The sequence below is a fragment of the Lissotriton helveticus genome, chromosome 7, assembly GCF_964261635.1.
Source record: "Lissotriton helveticus chromosome 7, aLisHel1.1, whole genome shotgun sequence".
NCBI lineage: Eukaryota > Metazoa > Chordata > Amphibia > Caudata > Salamandridae > Lissotriton > Lissotriton helveticus.
The window spans coordinates 812,658,043-812,685,437 of NC_136068.1; the positions used below are offsets into that span (position 1 = coordinate 812,658,043).

The window sequence follows — 27,395 nt, forward strand, 5'->3', positions numbered from 1 at the left end:
ACTTGGTCACAATATTGAGTAAAATATTTCCCTATATTTCACAATCTGAGCGCCAAACAGTAGTTGTGGTTCTAATTGTGTCTAGGATCGATTACTTTAATGCCTTGTCCCTGAATATCAACAAGTTCTCAATCAAGAAACTGCAAACTGCACAGAACCCATAGCAAGGCTCATCTTAGACCTACCCAGGCATCAGTTGTTGGCTGCTGAATTGGTCAAGCTCCATTGGTTGCCCATAAGTAAGCAAGTCGCCTTTATAGCCTTGAGTATTGCACACAAGGCATTGCATACCATAGGACACCGGGCTATTAGAAACAAATTTCAGTGATACCAACCAGCAAGACCAATATGCACTTGTAAGAAAAAACTGGTGGTCATTTCTAAATTTCAGAAGGCGAGATGGGGAGGAAGATCGTTCTCTGTAGCCACGGCCAAACAGTGGAATACTCTTCCTAATCATCTTAGTGCTATGGAAAATCATCTGGGCTTTAGAAAGGCTTTAAAAACTTGGCTATTTCTTTGTAGACTGATGTTATTTTCTTCTGAATGCTTCTATTCCCCGCCTTGAGATTGTTTACATGGCTCATAGTGCCTTGATGCCAACTGATATTTGAGCTCTTTATACATTTATTTTCATTTCATTATATTTTCATGCCTGACATTCCCAGCGGTGCATCATACCTACTGCTGTGTTATTTTATAGACCCATTTGACCAGGTTGAGAGTAGCTTTTGGACCTAAATGTGGAATCGGCCTCACCTTAGACAACACTCTTACACTTTCACATGCATAACATAGGATTCATCGAAGTAACTTACTTTGTGATAACTCCGATAAATCCAGCATAAATACAGCACATCACGCGTACAGCACCACTTTGCAGTTGCCTTCCTGAAATGTGATTTTTGCTAGAGAACAATTTACCATGGCCACACGGTGAAAAACCAACTACCCAAGATAGGAAAAACAAAAGCCCTTCAGTACATTCACCCATATAGATAAGGCTCTACAAAGTCTTCTCAAAATTGAATGCAATGTTTTACTTCACACTAACCTACACAAATCACTTATAAACATTGAAAATGCCATCTTCTTATCTCTCACAATCAAACACCAACAAAAACTAGCGACTATTGATTAATGGCCTTAACATTTCCGTACGAAAGCGTGCTCACTGAGAAAGTGCTATGATGCCACGTAAATGGTTATTATAGCTATGCAGATGTGAACAACATACCATTAACACCTGCTTTTTTTCGTTGATCACATCTTTTGCCTACTAATACCTAGTTAAAGTTAGCTTCGGTAATACATTTAGCTGCAAACTATTTTGAGTTTATAGTGGACTCTGGATTTGGAAATTGGGTGCAGAGTTGCACCCTTTTAATTTCAACTTCATCTGCCTGACCTTCCAGATGTGCCTTTTAAATTCAGTACAATCCTACTCCAGTTGCTCACTGATTCTAATAATTCACTTCTTCTGAAACCGGCAGCTGTGAGAGTGCATAATGCGATTAATGGTATAGTATTTTATTTCAAGAAAATAGTTTGGCCAGCAAAGGAGTATGAAATGCCTTGTTGGTAGAATGGATTTGGAAGTTGGGTCTGTGTATTTTTTTGTTGGGGGGAGGGGGGGGGGGGGTATTATAGATTCTAAACGATTTTGAGTCCACTAAATGGTTTTAAATAAATGTTTAGCTACAGCGAAGGGAGCATCCTAAAAGACGTTTATTAGCTAGGCATTCCTGTACCTCCTTACATTTTTATGTGGAACTGAGAATAATGGTTTAATCATTGCGAGCCAATTATAAACGTTTTATGTTATGGCACCCCATAATAGAAACTGCTATCATTCACTGTTCGGAAATATTTCTCAGATTCTGATGGATTATTTCCCATGAGATTCTGATCGATTCAAGCCTGGGAACTTATCTTCGTTGTTATGTGAAATCGTTGTTAGATTAATTCTAGAAGACTCAAGATCCTTCCAGACTTTACCGAAGCAGAACCTAACACGGTGCTTAAGCATCTAATAGCACCATCTCCACTATTCCAATAACTGTCCCGATTCAAAAATCAGTTTAAACTGTGACGCCTATCAATCCTTTGTATACTCGTCTGTCAACTTGCAAGCTGTTATTGAAAAATATTTTTTCTAATCTGCCACATTTTTTTGCATTACGCATTTCATTTAATGACCGCGCCATGAACCCAAAAATGCTATAGTTAACATTTTAGACTGTTTTGTACAGGGGCATTGTGAAAACACCACCCGCTGATTCTGTGAATTGAAATATACATATTTTATATTCTTATGTTTTGTCACGACCAGAATACTTATACAGAGGTGGAATGGAAACGTCATCGCCCTTATCTTAATGCAGAAGTCACTGAGTATAGCAAATGGCAAACCACAGCAAGATAAGGGATGGGACACCAGGGAGTAGATCCTGTAAGTGGTGATGCTGTTATTAACATATTACTACCACTATTCATGGTTTTTCCCTATCAAAGGCAATGCATTATTCTAGAGAAGGAAAACTTTCCTACCAGTTTCCCTAAGCAATTGACAAAATGGTCGGACTGATGATAAAAGGACTCTTGGATGATAACTGGGTGCTGGTGTTATGGGAAGGGAATCAAATGAAGCTTCGACTCTGTAAGGACAAGTCGCAGTTAAAAACATGACCACAACAGTATGACTCCAGAGCCATCGTTAAACAGTGCACTTAATTACACCCATGCAAACCCAAGCACCCATGTTTGCCAATTCCTCAGACTTTGACATCAATAGAGTAACCGTATTTTATTCCAAGGTCTTGTCTCCAAACCACGAAGTTACTAGGCACAGAAGTTCCTTTTAACCATTGCAACTTACATCCCAAAAATCATTTGATCCAACAAGCTTTCATGTGACTCAAACAGAAAGTTACACTATGAAACCTGCTCCAGGTTACAGTCCTCCATTTCATGGTTGAAAATGCAATGTCAAACACCTTTCCTACCTGAGAAGGATTCCCAATTCCCTCTTGTGCTCTGGAGTAGAAAGGAGATCCTTGCACTAGCCAAAAGTATTCACAAGAAGAACAATGCTACCGATGACAAAAACACTCATTTACTGCCCGTTTTTATTGGGCGAAGATTACTTTTATAACAAGCTTCTGCCCAAAATAGCTGCCATTGTGCATGAGGCTCTAATTCAAGACGAGACCTACCCATCCCTAGGCTTCCTAGATCTTTATGGTTGCCAGGATTTCAGAAACCGCACTTGGCTGCAGGAACAATGTTTGAGGTCACCGTTCTCTCTAGGGCACCAAGCCGTCCCAATAGACTCCTGCATATGATGATGCACTAGAGGGTGGTACTCTGAGAAGGTCATGGGACTGCTGGTCATGATTGTGGAGTAGTTATGACATATTTGGTCTTGCTTTATTATATTGGGTGTTTCTTTTGTATTGGATGGATTTGTTGATGTATGTATCGTTTCCCCTTTCTGTATTGTAAGCTGATTATATGGGTTTTGTTAAAACCACTTATCAGTATACATAACTATGATGATGGTGATAAGAATAGGAATTTCTCCAGGTATGTCAGGGCAAGGAACTCAAAAAATATAGATACCTTCTTCCACAGTGCCATGCCATACATTGCAAATTACCACCATGCTTTCAGCTTTAGAAAGAGCCAAACTGCTAAATTGGTAAACCTTCTTGTTCTAAGTATCATAAGACTGTAGCCATGTTGTCAGGAGTAGCCAAAATAGTTATTTCATCCCCTTTCCAGTGCAGCTTCTACCACCCTTGGTTATGGTGGTAGATGAATAAAGACGTAAGTGGTCTCATCCAAGGGCTTACAGGGCCAATTCTAGAATATCTCTATCACCAAAGCTTGAAATCTGTGGAGATTTGCAGGCATCTAAGTAGGCAGTAAGCTGGCAGTGTTAAAGAAAAAGGTGCTGTGTCACTCCAATACACACTTATGTCTCCAATTTTTTAAATCATAGATCCCAATAGGTTGGACATGGCAAAATGAATTGTGGACTAAAATAAAAAAAAAGCTGGGGCACAGATAATGTCACTTTCTGCATGGTGCACTTTGGATTGGTCTCTCTTGCTGCCGGCAGCATTTTTTTATGCTTTTTTTAATCTGGCGATGAGAGCTGCTCCAGCAGCAGAAAGAATTTTGGACAATGAAACCTGAAGGGCATGGGCACACAGAAACTAGAGTAGGTAGATACACAGAGCTGAAAATGTTCTCAATACTATTGATAGCACACAGTGTTATGAAAGCCTTTTACATTTTCATGATTGGCAAAAACAAAACTGTTTGATTAGCAAGCATTGACAAAGCCACTAGGTCTTGCCTATGCGAGTACTATTGGCTTTGCCAATGTGTTTTAGCCATGTTGTACATTGCGTGGCTGCTGTTCAGCACGGCTAAAAGTTACTGATGCAGTGTTGTGGAGTGGAGTGTCGTAGGGTAGCATAGAGTGGAGTGGCGAAGATTGGAGTAGAATGTTGTGTCGTGGAGGGTGTTGTGGCGTAGAGTGGAAGGGTGTAGAGCTTCATTGAGTGGGGTAGTGTATCGTAGAGTTGAATGGAGCTGTGTGTTATGGAGTGGAGTGCTGAGGAGTGTCATATCGTGGCGTAGAGTGTAGTGGCATAGGTGTTTAGCGTGGAGTAGCATAGAGTGGAGTGGCGTACAGTAGAGTGGTGTAAAGTAGAGTGGCATAAAGTGGAGTTTCATAGAGTGGAGTAGAGTGTCGTAGATTAAAGTGTTGTGGAGTGGCAGAACGAAGAGTGAAGTGGCAGAGTGGAGTGGAGTAAAATGGCTTTAAGTGTCATTGAGTGCTGTTGAGTGGCATAGAGTGTCGTGGAGTTTTGTAGAGTGAAGTGGCGTGGAGTGGCCTACAGTGAAGTGTTGTAGAGTGGAATGGAGATGCCTAAAGTGGAGATGCCTAGTGTGAAGTGGCCTAGATTGAAGTGCCATGGAGTGGCATTTAGAGATGTATTGTGGAGTGGCATAGAGGGGGCGGAGCGGAGTGGCGTAGAGTGGAGTAAAGTGGCGTGGAGTGCGGTAGCATAGAGTGAGTGGAGTAGTGTGGCCTCTAGTAAAGTGGCATAGAGTGGAGTAGAATGTCTTTGAGTGGAGTGACCTAGACTGGACTTGCCAATATTGAAGTGGCATAGAGTGATGTACAGTGGCGTGGCATAGAGTGGCATGGCGTAGAGGGAGTGGAATAGAGTGGCCAAGAGTTTAGTGGCGTAGAATGGAGTGGAGTAGAATGCCTTAGAGTAGAGTGGTGTAGAGTAGATTGTTGTGGAGTAAAGTGTCGTAGACTAGTGTGGAGTGGCGTAGAGTGGAGTTGCATAGAGAGGAGAGGAAGTGGTGCTATAGTGGCCTAGAATGAAGTAGCATAGAGTGGAGTATCATGGAGTTGTAGCGCATTACTATTGCAGACAAAAAAGTTTCATTTGAAATGACCATTACTTTTTCACAGACATACAATTTTATTGAGTGCTTTTTGCTGCTGTCCGGTGTGAAGGAGAGGGCAGGCTGTGCCGAGGTGAAGGAGTGCTGCCTGCTGACCTGACGGTCGACCGTGTTGCCGCCTACACCCGGGGACTGGACCATAGCCCCCAGGGTGCATCACTGCATTCGCACCTGTTTGGAGTCAGGGGGAGGCGCTGACATCGTGCCTAAAAGCGCTGCCTCTGCCCCTGTCCTGTGGGAGTGCATTTTGCTGCTGTCCGGTGTGAAGGAGAGCGCAGGCTGTGCCGAGGTGAAGGAGGGCTGCCTGCTGACCTGACGGTCGACCGTGTTGCCGCCTACTCTGGGGACTGGACCACAGCCCCCAGGTTGCATCACTGCATTCGCACCTGTTTGGAGTCAGGGGGAGGTGCTGACATCGCGCCTAAAAGCCATTCCCTTTTTTCCGGGGCACGGGACGCGGCCGCGACTAAGCCCCGGACAAAGGGCGGGCCTGTCTGTGCCTGTCTGTCTGTGCCTGTCCGTGACTGGACTGGGCCATGCATCTGATGTCTTTTGGACTGTGAGTACCAGTAGATGGACTTTCTCTACTACGGGACGCTGTTTGAAACTGGGGATCTGTAAACATATATTTTAGTGTGAGGTGGTTTCGTCAAATTTTAAGGGTTTTAAAGTTTTCTGTCATTGGTCAGCAATTGATAACATTCTAGTTAGCGATACCATTGGTTTAGCTGCACGCAGGAAGGGTAAAAGACATGGGGAAAACTACTCCCCCTTGCGAAATCCTCCAGGCAAATGGTCCATCCCCACCCTACAGCCATCGCTAGAATGTTACAAAAGGTGTCTAGTGAAATTGAACGCACAGAGAGGCGTTTGTCCCTTACACCAAGTCTATCTAGTGTGACTCAGTTGGTTGAGCCAAGTACACCTGATACACCAGAGACATCGATTCCACATATATTTGTTAATTCATCAGTTACCACCGGCATAAGTTAGTGCACCCCTACCCAGAGCAAAAAGAGTGGACAAGGGTGGGAGAGGGAAAAGGAAATGCCCTGTACAAAAGAAGCACATAGTCAGGGGGGGACGTGGAGCCAGCTCCTGTGTAGAAATAGAGCATTCTGATACCGCAGAGGTTAGCCCTTTGGACACTCACATAAATCCTGATGTTCCAGGTTGGGCAAAGGTGTTCAAATCAGAATTAAAAACTTTCTTTGATCAGCTTCTTAAATCGGAACTTAGTGACGTTATGAAAAGTATTGTCACACAAAAAACTTCCCTGGACACATGGGGATCCAAAATTGATGCAGCATTAAAAATTAGCCGCAGCTTAAAAGCTACAAATAGGAGCATCAAGTGCCAAGGCACGCAGGCTTCCCTTCCCCCTGGCGGGCACAAAGACCCTATAGCAGGTCACTTGAATATCAATAATCGAAAACTGCCCAGAGGACAGATTTCTGAAAAACCCCTGGAGAGTAGCACCAACCCTAGGGTTTCTGAACCGACTCTCAGAATCCAAAATCACAATCTTGATGCGCTGGGTACAGGTATGGATGATGCCCATCAGGCCCCACATCCAGTGATAAATCTTGTAGGGAACACAACATCGCCGAAAACAAGCCCGATAAAACACGCTCTTCAATGTATAGACCTGCCCCCAGATTTAACACCCTATGTGGTAATTCTGGCGGCAGTTCCTCCCTTGGAGTCGGGTCGGGGAGAGACATTTATGGAATTGAAAAATAAACTAATTTACTGGTTGAATAAACATGGACCACTCCCTTCTTTGGCACATACAGAAATCCTCTTTGCACGTAGGGTTAGCTGGCTGGGGCAGAGTCAAAAGGATATTTCTGGGGATTGTGTGGTGATAAACTTCAGAGATAGTAGGGCTGTTCACCACATACTTAAAGGAGGACAACCCGGTACAGGGATGGGAGGGATTCAAGTTCTCCCACTGGGCTACTTCTACCCACCCAGTCCTCTTCTAGACAGGATGGATTGTGTCTACAAAAAATGGGAAAAACCTGCACAGGAAAATGTCCCGCCACATTTAGTTCAAAACTGGGGAAATCAGGAATACTTCAAAATACCTGTAAATAATCGCTTTAGTTCTCTGGACTTGGTCGACTGACTAGCCCCCTTGCAAGAAAATCCGAGCCCAGTAATGAAAATTTGTAGTGATTCTTACCATACAGAAAAACTAAATCTTGATAAACAGGCCTTTCAATTGTCGCTAAAGACAACTCCCCCACTTGATCCTTATGGTCCATTTAGCTGTGCATCATGCAACCCTACCCAACTGCTACAGGAGTTACCAGAGTATGAAGATCTAGTAATGACTATCCCTTTGAATAGACAGCAGAGTGGGCCCCCGGAGCAGAATAACTCTGGGGGCGGGGGGTCATATAGCTATAGAACAGAGTATTAATATTCTATCCTGGAACGTGGCGGGCCTAGGCTTGAAACTAGACCTTCCAGACTGGGGTGCCTATGTCGACACCCATGAGATCTGCCTGTTCCAGGAAACGTGGCTAAGGGTTCCTGTTAGCAGAGTAGGGTATGTAGCATACTTTATTCCAGCAACCAAAGGGATTAGAGGAAGACCTTCGTGGCTTAAGTATCTGGGTTGGAATCCACTTGGGATGTAAAATTAAAGTCCTAGATATGCTCTCCCCTGATATTTAGTGTATCCTTCTACCATTCAAAAATGTTATGATAATAGCGCTTATTAACATATACTCACGTCTAGTGAAACAGGGGTTGACCTCGCAGGCTTTAGACTCCTTGATAACCTTTATAGATACCCTACCTGAGAGTGCTCACATAATAATTGGGGTAGATTTTAATTGCCATTTTGAACCTTTAAACGGCTTAAATACCCCATTACTAGTGAGGAGGATTCTGTATGGTCAATACCTGAGTGTAACACCTATCCGGTCAGGGGCTGGTCCCCGCTAGTTCTTCAATTGAATTCTCTTACCCTGATACATATGTTAAGGGCATGTAATAGACGTTTCCCCTCAGAAAAACCGGCCATCCCTACTTATAATAAGATAGGCCAAACTTAAATAATAGATTATATACTGCTTTGATGTGGAGCTATGGCATAGAGTCTTGGATTTCGCTGTATACCCTCGCTGCGAAAGTGATCACAACCCACTGGTGTTAAAAATTAATTTGCCGATTTTGGGGTCACTCCAAGGTACCCCATTCCGGCAAATTTAAATCTAGTAGCTACATGTGGTGGAAGAAGGGTTCGGTGGGAATCTTTTGTTAAATTAGAAAACAAAAAGGCCGCTCTTTATGAACAGATTACTCCCCACCTGGAAGTTGCTTCTCAGTTACCAAAAATCGACCTTAGCACCGGTCGTTTTCAAGAATTAGCTAAAAACCATCGGGAAATGTTTGGTAAAATGGCTGAATTCTTTTATAAAATTGATGATAATTCTACCTCCCGTTCTAGTAATGCAAACTCCTGGTATAATAAATCATGCAGAGAGGCAAAAAGTGCCCTGCTGCTGGCGGTTAAAGACAAGGATATCGTCCGTATTAAGGAAACCAGGGCAATATATAAACAAACTGTAGCAAAGGCTAAATCTATATGGGAAGCAAACAAATGGGATGCAATTAAACTGGCTTTAGATAACCGAGACATGAGGACCTTCTGTAATTTAGTGAGAACCGGAAGGGCTGAAAGTAAACCGGCCATAGAACCGAACCTGGGGGAGGAAGTCTGGAGGTTGCATTTCCAATCCCTATACTCTAATTTGGAGGAAGGAGAAAAACCTGATGGACCCCCACAGATCATAGATTTTCTGTGGTTCCTCTTGCCCTGGAGTGTTCAGTAAAAGACGTCACTGCAGCTCTGGCCAAAATGCTTCAGGGTAAAGCTCCTGGATTAGATAAAATTCCAGGGGATTTATTTAAGAATGAAAGCTCTGTCTGGGTACCATATATAACGAAGTTTTTTAATGCCATCTTCCAAGGTATGGAGCTCCCTCCAACATGGGCAGGGGCGGAAATTATCCCTATTTACAAGGAAGGCTCCCCTATGAACCCTGCTAATTATCTCCCAATAAGTTTAATTGACATGACAAAAGTTGTTTGCTCACATCCTTTCGGGCAGGTTGCTGTCCTGGATTGATGAATATAACATCTTAACACCTTTCCAGGCAGGTTTTAGGACCAAAACCTCAACAATAGACCAGCTATTTCGACTGCAATTAATCCATCGGAAAACTGTTATTTTAAATGGTGGCAGTCTGTATCTAACCTTTGTGGATCTCAAACCCGCATTTGACATGGTGCAGCGTGATCAGTTGTGGGACATCCTTCGGGATATGGGTGTTCCATTGTATTTATGCCACTTACTGAGACGTTTGCACCATGGTACTTATGCGAAGATTAGATATGGGAAAAGGGGGGATTTAACAGCACCCTTTCCAGTGGAGAAGGGGGTGAGGCAGGGTTGTGTGCTTGCCCCAACCCTGTTCTCCCTTGTAGTGTAGTTCCTATTATCCCAATAGGCTCTGCGCATTGGAATAATACCTTCAATAGTATAGGCCTAGACCAGAAGTTAACTAGGTCTACTACTGTCGATATTAGACTTAAAGTTTTGGGTTTGCCAGCTAGCTCAGAGTTCACTAGAAACTTTCTCGAATAGGCAAGGAGGAGTTGAACCTCCCTGGATAGACAAGAAGGGATTTAGTTTCTGACAACCATAGAACATGACAACTTTGCTCTCCCCTAATCAAGAGTGTATCTCGAGAGTCGTGTGAACAAAAGGCAATTTATTTTACTCAGTCAGTACGTGCATTCTTAGTCTCATCAGATTGTAGAGAAAAGGAAGAGACGGGCGTGTTCAATAAAAGATGTTATTTATTGATCAGTCTCTTTTCTCATACAAGAGAAATGGATCGATATTATTGCAATACTTATGGTTAAGTAAAGTGCATACATTAAAAGCAGAAGTATAAAATAATACTGTAAAAACATTGATATGGTTTCTAAGCCATAAGATGGTTTAAAATGAATAAAATATATACATACACATTTACATTTGACTAATCGTACTCAACTGGTGTTTCTAGCTACGCCTACCCCGTGTACCTGACCTAAGCCTAATACGTGGGCGGGAGTAGAAAGTTACAGTTTAAGTTAAGTTTGTTTTGCCAAGTGACTGACTAAAGAATTCTCTGCAAGGGGTTATTCAGTTCTGTACCTGGAATTTAGGATGAATGAGGGATGGTATCTCTCGTCTCTGGTCTCGATATTCCAGGCTGCCTGCGAGGGCTACCCGGAAGCGCCGGTGCTGGATTTCTCGGCAGGAGAAAAACGGCTTCTCGTTCTCAGCGCGTCAGGAAGGCGGGGCTGCGCCAGCGGGGTCTGCTCTGCTCTGGGCTTCGGCAAGTCTGGCTGCTCCGATCTCGTCACCACCGCGTGTGTTTGCATAGGGCAATATCGGTAATATTTATACCTTTAAGGTGCCGAGATTGACGTAAGGATGGACATAGATACGTCAATAAGGATGTCATACGACCAGGTCGTTAGCACATTCTTTTGCTGAAGTTCTCGGTGAAATCAAAACAATGGCCGCAGGGTTTTTCCCAGGTCTGTCATAGGTTTGATTTGTTTTGAGAACTCCGTATGCCTTATCAGGGGCTGGAGGAATATCGCTTGTCTAATTAGATGGCAAGCGTTATGACCTAATCAGATAACACGTTCCTGTGCCGTAGTGTGGCTTTATCAGATAACGGTTCCTGCATCATGGGGGTTTTCTGCATCATGGGCTGGCTGCTAGTTAACTTGTTAACCAGAATAGGGTCAGGGATAGGGGGATCGATCCAGAACCTATAGGAATACATCACACCCTCTTCTTAAATGGATTAATAGATGCCCTGCTGGAAAAAAAAGATACAGATTCTCCGAGGTTGGCTAACTACAAAATACCCGCCCTTATGTTCGCGGATGACACGCTGCTACTGTCTAAGTCACCAATGGGTATGCAGCGGGTTCTGGTGGAGTTTTGTAAGTTCTGTAAAAATAGGGATTTGGAAATCAATATTGAGAAAAAAAAATATACGGTTTTCAATGCAAAAACCATAAACTACCCTCAGCCACAAATGAATGGTAAGCTGTTGGAAAGGGTCTCCACCTTTGAATACTTGGGCCTTGACAAGATGAACTGGGGTACCCAAGCTAAGAAGGCTAATCTTAAACTCACTCAAGCCATTGGGGGCATTCTAAAAGTGTATAAAAATTGCTCCCCAAAAATTGTAGGCCCGCCAGTGGAAATATATAAGATCCAGGCCAGGGGAGCTTCTCTATATGGTGCAGAACTTTGGGGCTCTAGCTATCCGGACGTCCTCACAACAACTGAGAACTCTTTTTTAAGACAACTTGTAAATTTACCAAAGAGCACTCCATTAACTCCTTTGAGGATGGATCTCGGGATTGGCCCGATAAGTGACCTAATAGCCTCTCGCCCGTTGTTATTTTGGCATCGCTTATGGAGCACGCCTGAGCTCTCAAACTATAGGGAGGAACTAAAGGATGTACTCTCTATTATGGGAGCAGGAAACTTACCATGGATAGTACACATTAAATCTAGGCTCTATCGTATGGGGTTGACAACCATGTGGTCTTCCCCGGAGGAGACCTGCCCCCTAATATAAAAAAAAAAAACTCTGAAACATATTATCAATGAAGATAATCTTTTACAACTTCTTCAGAGAACAAATATCAATTCCTTGACCTATACTCTTTTGGGTATTAAATCTTATTACAGGCTTGAACAAGTCCTAAATGACATCTATCCACTTCTCGCTAAGAAAGTATTCCTGCAATTTAGACATGGCGTGGTCCCTCTCAGAGTTCTTACAAACAAATGGGAGGGTAATACCATGTTGGCCTGTCCAGGGTGTGGGTTAAGTGTGGAAACTGATCTACACGTTCTTCTTTTCTGCCCAGTCTACAGTAGATTTAGGGCCAAATGGATACACCAGTTCTGTAAAAATATGGGAATAAGAGACTATACTGAGGTCTACAGGATACTGAAATACGATACTAGTCAACTGTCTGTATTTGTAACCTCGAAATTTTTGCTAGCGATGTGGCGTATCCGTAGAGTAATTATCGAGACCCAGAAATCTGTAACCATTTAGGAGCTATAAGTAATATGTTCATGTTGCTTTCCCTATATAGATACAAAATCTGTTTTTATCATCTGCCCAAACTCAATATTTTATTCCTATCAATTGTATTTTAACTTTCCTTAATTGGATTTTTTAAAACTATTTATTGGAATTTTTATATATATTTTACACGTGTACATCAGTGTGCTTTTATTTAAATTCTTAGCCTCTGCTTTGCCCAATATTCTCGTTTTTTCCCCAGTATTGTATAGTCTTTTGAAGCTGTCCCAATGATTGTACTTACAACCGCAAATACTAAATGCCTAGCTGAGATTTCTGTACTTTTGTATATGATAATTGTTTTATTTTTGTTGCTTTTATGGCTGTCAGCCGAAATAAAGTTTAATTGGCTTGACTTGATAAAATTATACAGCGAACAAACGATAGTGTCGAAAATGGCATTACCAAGTGTATTGATGTATTTAAAATATTCCTTTTCACCACACTTCAGAATTTAATAAAAATGTTTAATTTGTGCTTTCCTAAATCCGATTTATTCTGAAATATTTACAGACATTTACATTTTGATGAATGCTAGAAAGAAATAACATTCTACAGCCTTTCCTTCAGCACCTAGCAAGATTGTCACATAAATCCTATCACTTTGAATTCAAGGATAGAAACATCTGAAGCCTGTCTTTAAATGCACAGCAAATGTAACAAGATAAGAAACAAACTTTAAAGGCCTGTTTACAGAAAGCGAGCACTTGTGGAAGAATACAAGGAGCGAGTCAGAGCGTTGGCAAACCGGCTTTGCTCCACTGGGTGGGAAGGGACAAAGGCATGCTGGACAGCCTGAAACATATAAAGCCAGCAATTAGAAAGCAAGCAAATGTGAGTTACAGACCACAAAGCTACCAGATATCATCCTATGATCAGAAATGCATCTGGGTCTGCCTTCGGCGTACCTACCTCTATTCCCACATGTAACACGGAGGAACCAAATACACTCCACACAATACAAAAACAAATACATTCCATGTCGGTATATGGACATCCAACTATGTACCTTGGATTTGGTTTTGAGTGTTCTGATTGCTTATGATGGAAAAACCGCCACTGCATCAAATCTGCACCTTGGAGGTTCTGCAGAGTGCTGTGCTAGTCAGTCGTTCAATCAGTCGTTTGTTTCATCATAAGTATCACATAAAACAATAGACATTATAGAAGCACATATTAAACTCAGATGGTCTTTTCGTTCGTTTTTTTACAATCCAAATGCAGTCTTCGGTAGTGTTGAACTGCACTGTTAATTTCAGGATAGTAAAGTAGTTTGAAAGTGATACAGAACCTTTTGATATCTTCGATGAGCGCAGTTTTGTGATTGTGGGCTAGTTCCATGGCTCATAGACATGGCAACTTTTGGACAAACCATTGTGTCTTGTTTTTCTTTTCGAATTTCTCAGTGGAATATGAATGATGCGGTGCAGAGATAGTTTGGTGAGGGGCTTATGGTGTCACGGGTTGGCATTAGGCGACTCAAGCTGATACACCATTGGGTTTCAGAGAAGAGAGGAAACAGTTTCGCTATGCTTCCAGACTGCTGAACATATTTTACAGTCAGGTGGACACAGCGGTATAAGTTGAACTGCACATGCAAATAGTTGTCCTCCCATGTAGGGTATGACTGCTGTTTGGTTTGTGAGTGTGTCCACTAAAGCCTAATATTCTTGGACTTAGTCCTATGTTCTTTCCCTATTCCTTGGTGGCGTAATTCCAACGATGTCAGGCTAGGTTCTCTTATTGCCCTCTTTCATTGTAGCACTGGGGTCACTGCACACAAGCTGTTTCATGGGGGATAGATCACCCACAGACCTCCTAGAATCATGGCGATCTTGGTGGTTCTTGGGTCTTCACATGCACGGTTCCTCGCCTGAGATTTCCCTTCTGTGCGGTGAAGACAGATATGGTAACAGCCTTTCAGTGGAATCGCAGAAACCTATCACTTCATGCACGTTTACCTAGGGATGGTGTTGTATCCAAGTGAGCATCCCTCCGGAGAGGGACTCGAATTGTACCCTATAAATCAGCTCCATCATTTTCTGTTTCATACAAATATTCAGGTGGAGCCACTGGTCACATGCATCCTTGATGGTTAAAAATAGAACCATAGGGGCACCTTTTAACAGCCTCTCTCGTCCTTACTCTTATAGTGTCCCAGGTCTAAATTTAGTGGATCCAAGAGAGTTCATTTGACTTCTGCATAGGTGTAGGGTTTACAGCCTGTTTCTAAAGAGCCAGTCAACAATAGTGCTATCTAAAAGGCTTATTGGTTTATAGGCCAACTATCTTCCTAGAATTGGGGACATGTTGAATTTGTAGGCACTGGTGGCCTTCTTCTAGATTAGGTGAAAACTGCAGCTATCTGAATCGAGCTGCTAATTCTGATAGTGTATATGTGCCCAGATTAACCCAGGCTTCTTCCTAAAGAGTTTGCTGCTATTCTGCTGAGGCATTTGAATAACTGCCCTATGCTCCTTCTGACACTGCATGTAAAGATGTAAGTCGCAGAGTGAAGAAAATAAATCACAGCCCTGGTCAGCATCTTAGCATCTTCTCTTTATTGTGAAATGATTCAAGACCTCTGGTCTTTGACTTTCTGATGCAAAACATCAAAGAAGAAGACATTTAAAAAAATAAACAATACAGTTGAGATGTGGTAAAACAAAGATTGTTAATATTTTTCGAGGGGAAGAAATTGTTTCTTGGTTGGTAAACGTCTCTGGTGTGGTGAATGTCTCTAAATATCAGCCTGACACCCTGTTACGGAAGAGAAGAAGAAAGTAACAACCATTGTTCTGAGCAGAAGGTTTATACACCCATCTCCAACCTCCTTCCATTGACTCCCTTGGCTTCTCCCCATTCATCCTCCTACCTGTACAGTAGCCTCCGCTTACAGTGTTTGTCGAGCAGAGCGTTTGACTTTACAGGTGGAATAAGTTTTGAGAGGTAGTACACAGTCTACAGAATCCCAACATATTACATTTATTGGAGACACTGTTAGCCTTGGAAGAACATCATATAGTTTACTTAATACCGAGTAGTTGGATATGTATTGTGCAAGTAATTAAACTGAATGTATTTAAAATGGGCATTGCGTGATGCTCTCCCAGCACACAACAGCACGCTTTCACTGTTCCTCTCACTAAGGTACAGTCATTTATATATCTTGTGGCGATCAGTCAGTCCGGTGTACCTGTGTAGTTCTGAACAGTTGAGAAAGGTCGCTGTCTTTGTTCCAATCGTCCAAATCTGACGTCTGGAGAACTTCATGGACCTTTAAATCCAGTAATTCTTCACCTCACGCCTCCAAATGAGCAGGCACAGGCTCTCTGGAATCTGATACCCCTCTCTAGACATTTGCACAATTCTGCTAGGATAAAGAGGCTGGTCAGAGTAAACCCATCTCCCCACTTATTTGTGCTATAATTTCGAACGGGCAGTGCCCATAGAGGGTGCTACAGCAATTTGGAGTGTTCGTGCCCATGGTCTTCAAAACGTTATCAACATTTCATACTATTGTTGTCAGTTTTGTGACAGGCAGGTGGACATGGCTGCCTTCCTGTAGATTTGTCAGATCCTGTCAACCAGCAGAACAGGTTGTTTTGTATCTATGGTGTTGCAGTTTACTGTGCCATATACACTGCAGTAGAACATCATATTTTTTCTCCTACAGTTGAAGGAAAGAATAGGGTTGTCACTTTGTGAACCTCCCAGCGGCGTTATGGACTTAACCCACAGAGGCATTTCAATTTTGTTTTAGGTTTTGCTCGATTTGACATGAATGTATTATATGGTCTTCTAAAGCCTGGGTTTTATTTTGTGAAAAAGCCAAATTTTTATTCTTTTTCTTATTTCTTGGTAGTTACTAATCCTTCTTATTTTTTTCATCGGGGTGTGCCATTTTTGCACTGAGAAGGGTCTTCTACCTAAAATGAAAATTGATTAGAAGCCATTGTGAGGAAGTTCCCTCTTTCTGCATGGTTGCCCCCACATTTTTGCTGACTTGCTGATGTGATTTGACTGAGTGTACCTTGGGCTCATGCTAATCAGGTACCCAGGGCCTATGTTCTTTCCCTAAAACTGCATTGAAGTCTAAACCCAATTGGCATCTCTGGCCACAGGTCAGCCCCTGGTAAATGGTACTACAGATACTTAAGGTACCCAGGGCACTGTGACCAGAGAAGGCCTCTAAGGGCTGCAGCACTTATTGTGCCACCCTTAGAGGCCCTGTACCTTCACACTCTCACACCACCTTTGCAGGCTGGTTGTTTTGGTGCAGAACAAAGTGAAGAGTCGACATGGCACATATCCCTGTGTGCCATGCCTACAATCCACTGCCCTGGCATAAATCAGTTACCCCTCTAGCTGAGTGCATTATACCAGTGGTGAGGGTACAGGGCTCATGCACCTACAGTGTCTAAGTCCATTCTTAGACATTGTAAGTGCAGTGCTGCCATTAAGAGTATATGGTGCTGGGAGTTTGTCATTACGAACTCCCCAGCACCATAATGGCTACTCTGAAAACTGAGAAGTTTGGTATCGAACTTCTCAACACATTAAACCCAGTGTGGGATTTAATGAAAAATGCACACAGATTGCATCTTAGAGATGCCCCCTGAAAACTTACCTACCACTAGTGCCCAAGCTTAGTGGCTGCTTTCAGCTGCCACCACCAGACATGTTTCTGGACCCCTGGGCCGAGAGCCTGTTGCTCTTGGGGTCCTGGAACAATGCACATTCTGGGACGAAGTGCCAAGCCTCCTCCCCCAGGATAGGCAGGGTCCAAGAAGTGAAATCTTTAAAGGCTTGCCGCCTTTGTGAGCTTCCCCAGGCCACTTGCTGCTTCTAGCAACTGGTCTCCACTGGTTCTGACCCCCACTTTGGGCAGGAGAACCGGCGGGAAAAACAAGTGAGGAAGAGAGGTGTGCCCACCTCTGCCAACTCCACCCCTCAGGTGGATGAGGTGAGGCACAACACTCAGTCCCCGCCATCTTGCAGATGGCGGTACGCAGTCAACCAGTGAAAGGCTTATGCCCCCCTCCCATTGGAGGGTGGCATAATAGGGGGTGTACCCACCCCAGGGAAGGGACCCATTGGTCCCAACTGTTTACCTGTAACGCCCCTAAATCTAGCATTTAGGGGCACCTGTGAACCTTGATTCCTCAAACCAGAAGAAACTACAAGAAAAAAAGAACAAGGACTGAACAGCTGTGCCAAAGCAAACAAGAGGAAGGCGCCCACTCACAGCCCCAGCCCTACAGGCCTGTCTCCAACTCGAACTTATCCTGCGAAATCCCGGTGTGTCTTTCAGCCAGCAACTTTGAAAACTACGGAGGACCTGCCTGCTTTCAACCACAAAGACTGTGTCTCCTGTGAACACCGGATTTGTTCATCTCCAACCTCTGGCCGGACACCACGAATCCGCACCACTCTGCACCCACCACCCAAGCTCGAGTGGGCAATGATCCTGACCCGTGATCCATCGACCCCTGACCTGCCTCGAACCTTCAGCCGATGCCTGCAGCCTAAATCAGGTACGTCCCCCCAACTGCGACCAGGAGCTGGTAAGAAGATCCGACCCTAAAAGGCACCCCCATACCCGACGCCCCATGGCTTTGGGTGGCTAAACCGACAGTGCCTAACCAACCCCCAACATCCCAACTTACCTCTCAAAGCGGTGGTCTCAACTAAAAGACCTTCGTCCCGAGCCTGCAGTGCCTTTGCAAACCGGAGGTTCCCATTGTAGACAACAGGGTGCAAGCTGTCAAAACAGCACCCTGCACCCGGCCACCCTAGTGCCGCTGAGGGTGCACCTTTGATGCTACTTTGTTTCGCCATTTGCTCTGAACTAAAGTCAAGAAACTTTGCTCCCAGATCCAAGTGGCCTGTTCGTCAGCAGCCACCAACCGGAGGCCCCCTATCCTCCACTGGATAACAGTGGGACTCAGCACTCTGCATCCGGCCGCACTAGTGCCGCTGAGGGTGTAACAATAGGGCATCCCTGACCCTGGGGGACCCCTGAGTCTACCCCCAGAAACTCAACTCCCACTACCGAATACTTACCCTAAAACCAATAACACTATTTTCCTCCATAGGATAACATTGACTGTTTTTCTTGGAAAAGTTTCCAAGTGTGGAGTTTGAAAACCTAAAGAAACTCTTTAAAATTGTACTATTTAACAAAAAAGCTTTTACTTACCTCTTTACAGGAAATGTCCTGGTGAAGTATCCAGGTATACTACACTGTGTAGGAAAAGTAATCTAAAAAGTAACTTACCTGGTATTTTACTAAAAAACCTATTCAAGTCTATGTACTGTATTTACAAAGCATTGCTTTTCTCTGACACAATGCTTTAAGTCAAAACAAAGTGCATATACCATTACAATCCAAACTGTATTACAACTTTATATTTACTGCAAAGTATTTATTACGTACCTGTGCCAGGCTTGCTTGGTTCTAGGAAATAAAATAACTAAAAGAGTATTTGTATACAAAAACAATCGGTCTGAAGTTCAGTCTTTGAGTGTGTGAAATCATTCGCTGATTGAGTGTGTGCAACAAATGCTTAACACTGTCCTCTGATAAAGCCTTACTGCTCGACCACACTACCACAAATAGAGAGTAAGGTGCTATTTAACTTTACCTCTGCCTACCTTTGGGGTTCCACTGGACTCTGTGCACACTATACCTCACTTTGGTAAAGTATATAGAGGGCCAGCTTCGTACACCATGTCATTCTCGATCTAAGGTCTTCTTGTAGAGTTTGCATTTGGGTTGGAGAAAAAAACGCTCTAGAGCGGTCTTTCCCTGGGGGCGATGTAGAGGCTTTGAAGAAAATCCTCTTTGCGTCAGGGAATCAGCGTAGAGCCGTAAGGTCAGAGGTGATGTGCACCCTTTGGTTTGATGTGTGTAGGGGCAGTCAATTGTTCTAAGTGTACATGACACTAGTATTAAATACCACTGCAGATTATTACTGCTTTATCTGATTAAATTGTGTACTTGATAGGAGACGTCATCCCTAACACATATAGTAAGCATATATTCATAAACTAAACAGTTCAGAAAATTACTAAAAAAAATACATTTTTAAAAACAGGATTGCTTGGAAATATGCTTGACGAACTCCCATATGATTCCGTAACCTTTGTTTTTAAAAATGTATATAATTATAGAATGTTAACAGTGAATTACAGGGATGTTTTTCACCAAGGGGTTCTGAGTAACCTCAAATAGACAACTCAAGCTGTTTTTGCTTTCACAGAGGAGGACCCAGAGGTGAAATACAACCCTGTAATTCACTGTTAACCCATCTATGATTTTATGTTATGCATGGCCCCCAAAACACCTGCTGCTGTCTTTAACCCGTTGGCTGCTTCCGCTTTTTTGCGGCAGTGCAGCCGTTTTAAAAAACGGGCGCGGTCGCGTCGGCCATTGGCCGACGGCAGCCCCAGCGAGGTAGTGCTGCCGTCGCCCAATGGCCGACGGCAGCAGCCAACGGGTTAAATACTGGACATGGGCAGAGGAAAATGGGAGAGCTATACATTACATGCCCTCTCCTCCCTAAAGCAAATGTGAAAAGTAAATATCCTACCTGCTATCATTCACCAAAACCCACTACTTTCCCTGCCTTCCTTCCCCCTCCTGCAGCTGTGCTTTCTGCTTTTAGTCAAAGCAGAGAAGCATCACTGCGCTGACAGGCTCTCAGAGAGCCCCATCAGCTGGCCTGGAAGGTCTGTATGTCATCACAACTGTGGATAACCAGTTTTGTTATCAACTGTGGTATTGTCATAGCAAGGCGTTATGACTTTCAGAATACATAACGAAGAGTATTATTATAAAAAACTGTGAAAAAACTTCGGAAAATGTCAGCTGGAAAGGAAAGCCTTAACAGACATGACTGCTTTAATATACACTTTTTCAAAAATGTTTTCTTACATCAGAACCACTAAAAAAACAAAACAAGAAATGCAATTGCAGCAGTTTTGTCAAATGCGACCAGGAGGATTCGTTTACCAGGATTCAGGAAAAAGTAAGGGCCAATGGAATGTAAACAGTTATGAACAACATACAAATAGAATGAGTAGATATAGTAGTTGACCTTTTCCTGTGCTAGTATTCTCAAGCTGAGTGGCTATTTAGAATCACGTTTGTGTGAACTAACAGGTATCGATTTTCATTTTCTTTGACATGTATGCAGGAGAAAATTACTTCTGGGGTGTACCAATCACCGGACATGCCGGAAGTGAATCGGTTTGCAAACTAAATCGAATAGTCATCCCAAACGTGTGCTCTCAACTTGAGCAGTTACCTGTTTTCAGGATGTCAGTCGTATCAAAGTGGAACTTGTCCCACTCAGGCCCTCACGTTACTGTTTGCACGTGATCGTTTGTGTCACAGCTGCATTTTCCCTGCCTCTAAGGCATGGAAAATATTGATATTCTCCCTGCATGATAAAGTGAATAAGGCTGGCGTGAGAGAAAGCCTTGTACTGCAGTTTCTTGTGTGTGCACTTAAGGGATTTGTGCTCACACGCTGGCACAACTTTCATGTTTATACTCAGCTTGTGACCGTTTAATCCCAGGGATCTAAAAAAAAATGGGGGGGGGGGGTTGAAGAATGCTCAAAGCCGGCAGGTAAAATATAGGATAGGTGGAATTTAGGTTAATCTTTTCTGTAGTACGTAAAACGCTGTTGGAGAAACATATATTTCGAACAAATGCAAACACTTTTAAATGATGTGACTTGTGTCGTAGTTTGTACCAAGGATATAATATTTACTGTACTTGAAAGAAAAATGTAATATTCCATTGTTTAATTGATGGCTCTAATACGTTTCGCTGACAGACTAATGTATTGTTTTTTTGAACAGAAAAGCATTTGTACATTTTGTAGTTTCACTTTGTTAAGCTGTTTTTTGCTTGCATGTTTTTTACATATAGAAAATGATGCACCCCGTTTCCAGCAGTGATGGAGATTTCCTTGGGAATGAAAAAGCTTCATGCCTGTCTGAGGATAGCAGACGGGCGGCAGAGCAGTTTGACTTGTATACCATACAGGCAAGTAATTACAGTCATAAGCCTATTTCCTGTCAAAGGCAAGACGCAAAAAATGAAGCACACTTGCAGGCAATCGGTGGAATGAATTTAGAGAAGAAAAATGGTGTAAAGAAAAAGAAAAGCATCAGCAAAGCTGGTAAACGAGGAAGACCTTCAGGAACCACCAAACTGGCAGGATATAGGACCAGCACAGGTCGACCTTTAGGGACAACCAAAGCTGCCGGATTTAAGACCAGTCCTGGCAGGCCCCTGGGCACAACCAGGGCTGCAGGATATAAAGTCAGCCCAGGGAGACCTCCAGGTAGTATTAAAGCACTGTCACGGCTTGCAAACCTAAGTTTCACTTGTACCGGGGCTGCGTTTCCATACACTGTGACATGTACCAAAGAAATGCATGCCACTGCTGATGAAGACGAAGAAGAGGAGGAGGAAACCGATATCAAAATAAAACAAATCATTGAGTAAACTATGGGTTTGGTTGTGTATATACGTTAAGATTTATATTGAAATGCTCAACATTTTTTACTTCGTTTTTTCATGTCTATTTGTTTTTTTCATTGTGATTTTTATTTAAATGACCTAATTTTAAATCTTAGATAGCAACGCTTGCTTTTAAAAGCACAATGTCTCAACTCTAAAGTGAATTTTATGCCACCTGATTTTGTGGATCATTTAAGTCTCGTTCACTTCATACCTGCACTGAACACCTTTTTCATTTTTTCAAATGACTGGCACTTGGTTCACACATTGGCTTATAAAGTCACAATACAACTTTAATACAAAACAAAGATGAAACTGTAAAAACTGAGACAAAGATTTGTCAATAGAAGTTTAACATAATCAAATTCTCATTAGTGCAGTTTTCTTTTCACATTGTTCGAGAATTTTGAATAGTTTTTTAATTGTTACTATTCTGTTTTTTGTTTGTTGAATGCACTTATTGCTGTTCCACTGCATTTTTGTATTTGCTTTTAAGAAATTGCAGATCGTTTTCTTAATATTGTACTTTGGAAACGTATTGTATGTTGTAAAATAACCAAGAACACGAAAAACGCTACCTGATAGTGCACATAAAGTTCAGATTATTTATAGGGAACTGCTCACAGATTTTCTGTTTAATACTGTTAATTCTAACACTGCAGCACGGATTTTAACATACAACAAACTCGTTTGTAAAAACTTTGCCTACAACCTGTATATCAGTTTAAAGTCTGCTTCAGGTGTGAAATTAATATTGAAGTCCGGCGTTTTCAAAACTACAGATTTGACAGCTTTACATCCATATTTCTGACTTTTACGTGGACACAACAGATGTATGTTGTTCATTTTCATGCATGCTCTTTAAATTAAAAAATAAAAAGGCAAAGGACATATTTTCCATCCCCCATATTTGCAATTGTATATCTGATATAAATAGGCTATATGTTATTGCATTGTGAAGGTGCATCCAAAGTAAACCATTATAAGTGAACTTCATCCATGCATGCGTTTGGTTGAGATCTAGTTTCACGACTAAGAAGTCCATAAGCTCAGAGCTCTACAAATCGGATAAGTTGTACATTTTACAAAATAAAGACTGTATTTCAAAGTATGTTCTTCAATGCTGCATACCTACGGTAAACATTTTCATTAGAATAGAATAAAACATTTAAGGCATTCTTCTAGTTTATCTATAAATCATTTAATTCCCAAAAATAGTAAAAACTCTGGAGTTTATGGAAGCAGAAAATATCTAAATTCACATGTTTTCCATCTATGTAGCTTTATTTCAGTGGAAAATAACATGAACCTCTTCAATTATAATTTGAAAAAACTAATTTTGGTCTTGGTGGAATATACACGTCATGTTTTAGAACCTTTTTATTTGATAAACCGGAAACTGCAAGCTTGCAGGAGTTACACCAATGTCTAAAAACTATTGAGTGTGACGTAATTGTATACTTTACAAATAAAGGGTATTGCATTTTAAATGATGATTGTACTTGTGCACACTGACCACAGAGAAAATTACTTAACAAGTCAGTGTACCAGACATACCACAGAAAACCGTTGACTTCATTTTGCAATATTATGGCAGCTCAATCTAACGGCTACGGAGCTATATGTTTTCCATGCTCAAGCTCTAAATTGTATGTTGCGTTCCTTAATAAATTTGTATTTTAATCCGACTGGTGTAAATTTTGACATAAAAAGTCTGTCCTGTACTTCAAGTAATGTGGTTTAATATTTTTATATCTTACGATCAGTTTTAAATGACTTCTTTGAAAACAAATGCACTGACGTGCATTGCTATGATATAAGTGAAAACTTAATTTATTCACAAAAAACAAGAACATTCGACACTTTGATAATTATGGTAAACAAAACTTGAGCATTCATAGTTATCGGAGTTTCATTCATTCTTTTTTTACCTTTTATACTGTAAATAAGCTTTCATTTAAGCAAAGGCTTAATTTATTCATGAAAACATGACTGGAAAAATTATGGCTTTTCCATCGCCATGTGTGCTGGATTGCAATTTTAGTTAAACCAAATTTCCAATGTACTTGTGCAATAAGCTATTTCCACTGTTTGAGAGTGAAGAGGAAACATCATTAGAGGCAGAGCCTCAGATGCGTCATATAACCCTTCGGTTCCCTTGACAATCATAATAAACAACACATTAATTGTTCTCTGCAGATATGGTTTATGCCTTGGTGTTTTAGGTTTAGGATTAGCCACAATCTTTTGATTTTACTAAAATGATCTGTATAATATACTTACTTGCAGGTGCTTTTATCAATCCTCTTCATGCATTGGCCTGCTGTTGTGGCATTCACATTTTTATTCTGCCCCCTACAGCGTGAGGCAGAGAGTCCGCCCACTTCAGTTATTATTTAACTGCACTTTCCATTGAAAATATTTTTTTTTATATGCTTATATCTTTGGCCCCATTTGATGAATCTGCAAGAAATCCGACACTCACTGAACGTAACTGAAGGTATGTGCATGTCAAGTAAAAAAGAAAGCATTTGCAGTGTTGCCTTGTCGTAAATTATGCTTTCTTCTAGAGCAAAATCTGCTGAACAATTTTACATCAAACTTTGGCATGAAAACCAGCATCACTCAAAGTGTTCTATTTATGTAATTCCATCAAGTAGTTTATTATGAGATATCTGCATTTAAAAAGGTTATTCAGTCTTCGAAGTGTTAAAATTTAGAAATGTCTTGGCAGTTCACAAGCATGAAACTCATGAGTTCTGTCAGTCAAATTTGAATGTTTCCAAAATGGAGAATGCCAAAATACATGTAACATACAATGACTCTCCAATGCTTGTAGAAAGCTTTTTGCTTTCCAAAAACAATTAGTGAATTTTGCCAAAATAGTATTACTCTACACCGACCACCCTGGGGCTCTTTTAAACTACTGCAAATGTGATATTTAATACAATACTAAATTAGGATACTGATATTCAGTCATCACATATAAACTTCTTAATGAGTGATATTCCCCTTGAAAAAATAGTAAAAAACACAAAACGTGGCAGCTCTTATGAAACTATATTCGGAATAATCAGCAGAAGAGTTCATGAGACGAATCAATGAAATCAGAAATTTGAAGCACACGGACTGCGGTCTATCATCTTTTGAGTAACCGAATAGTTGATACTAAGTGCTTCCAATCTTACTTTGTTTTCAACTAAACAGTGTTGCTAGTAAAGGTACATGTCAATTTGTAGGAGTGGACTTGGGGGCTGAGCTTACAACATTTTGATTTATGGATGTACCACGTTTTTGGCACCGCCACAACTCAAAATAGTATTTGTGATTTACAAAGCCATGCCAATCAGATTTGCTTGAGATTTTCACCAAATAACAATAAAAGGTATCCCATAGCACTGCCTTGCATTATTTTGTTGTATGGAGGGGTTCCATCAGTGAATCGTGGGCATTCCCATGCATCCACCCATGGATTTTGGAACATTCTCAGACTTACTAAAGCTAGTAAACCTGACAATGATTCAGAATGATATGCCTCCCTTAATCAGGCGTAACTAGGAAAAATATCTTTATTTCCCCCCTCATTACTTCCTCTTTCTATGTGTGCTGCATCCTGAGACACACATAGAAAGAGGAACATACCTTTACGGATTGTTTTCGTGTAACCATGGTGCAAGAGTGCCTGTGTTGGCACTAGAAGACAGCAGAAATGTGCCATATCTTAGTTTATGTGGTGGATTTCTGCTGTCCCCCTTTCACTCAGCCGTGGACAGCAAATTTGCTGTGCTGCCCTGTGTTACGTGAAATGTAAGTGAATATGCCCCTTAGTGTGTCAAACACCTATACTCATGGTTCCCCCAATCATAGGATACACATATATATATATATATATATATATATATATATATATATATCTCCAACGAGCAGGTAGCCCCAAACAGGAGAGAGACCTCCGGAAGACCGTTAAGTTCATTTTCATTTATTGTCAACTGCATGCATGCTGTCCGCCTCGTAAATAAAAAGCAGCAAGGTATCATTAGCCAGACGCGTTTCGGGAATTCTTATTCCCTTTTTCAATGGCAGCAAAGGAAGAAACAAAGTCACGTAAGCACAGAGTTTAAATACCAACTCCCCGCCTCAGTGGGCGTGGCTGTCACACAGCCTCATGGTTGTTGCAGTCCGCTAAATCTTGCCAAGTGTCTGCGCTTTGATTCCCCCTATGTAAAAGCAAATTAAACCCCAGTGGGTTGATGCATTGTTCTGCGAGGTGCAAGCCCCGCTTTGTTGCAGTTGACATGAAAAATGCAAGCACCAACATAGGGGGAATCAAAGCGCAGCCACTTGGCAAGATTTAGCGGACTGAAACAACCATGAGACAGCCACGCCCACTGAGGCGGGGAGTTGGTATTTAAACTGTGCGCTTACGTGACTTTGTTTCTTCCTTTGCTGCCATTGAAGAAGGGAATAAGAATTCCCGAAACGCGTCTGGCTGATACTTTGCTGCTTTTGATTAACGAGGCGGACAGCATGCATACAGTTGACAATAAATGAAAATGAACTAAACAGTCTTCCGGAGGTCTCTCTCCTGTTTGGTGCTACCTCCTCGTTGGATGTTTAACCGCTTTGCACAGCCGAGGAGGGGGACCCACTGCTGGATGGCGGGTCCGCTCCGGCCCTTACATTGAGTTGGAGGCATCGTGAGGAAGCAAGTGCGGGCGCCATTGCAGGGTTGGTGCTCGCATTTTTCATGTCAACTGCAACAAAGCGGGGGTGGCACCTCGCAGAACAATGCATCAACCCACTGGGATTTAATTTGATATATATATATCCATCCAAACAGCCGGAGTCAAGAGATAAAGACTCGCACCACAGATTCTGTTTCCACAAAGATTTATTCCGGGCGCTTTATCTCTTGACTCCGGCTGTCTGGAAGTATTAACGGGTCCTGCACCCATTTACTTGCACTGATCCTGGTTGGTGGACGCAATTGTGCTGCGGCAGGACTTTCAATATATCTCTATATATATATATATATATATTACCGCTCCACTTGTACCAAAAAATCTCGGGTCACTCATAAGCGTGTGCTTGATGCGCGATGGTACTCGCGTTAAAATCCAAGCTTGAACTCAGTTTTCTTTTCGCAAAACAAAGAACAGCACTCCAGGG

The 27,395-nt window shown here is 42.0% G+C and overlaps 1 protein-coding gene across 4 annotated transcripts in view; it reads left to right on the top strand.

Moving 5' to 3' along the window:
• Positions 1 to 23,914, top strand: part of C7H5orf24 (chromosome 7 C5orf24 homolog) — a 69,677-nt gene extending 45,763 nt beyond the window's left edge. For all 4 annotated transcript variants that reach the window (XM_078653263.1, XM_078653264.1, XM_078653265.1 and 1 more), the window contains one exon: positions 21,630 to 23,914. In XM_078653263.1, coding sequence (XP_078509389.1) covers positions 21,630 to 22,211 — 582 coding nt within the window. In that variant the 3' untranslated portion in view covers positions 22,212 to 23,914. The remainder of the gene's footprint in view (positions 1 to 21,629) is intronic.
• The last annotated feature ends 3,481 nt before the right edge of the window (positions 23,915 to 27,395 follow it).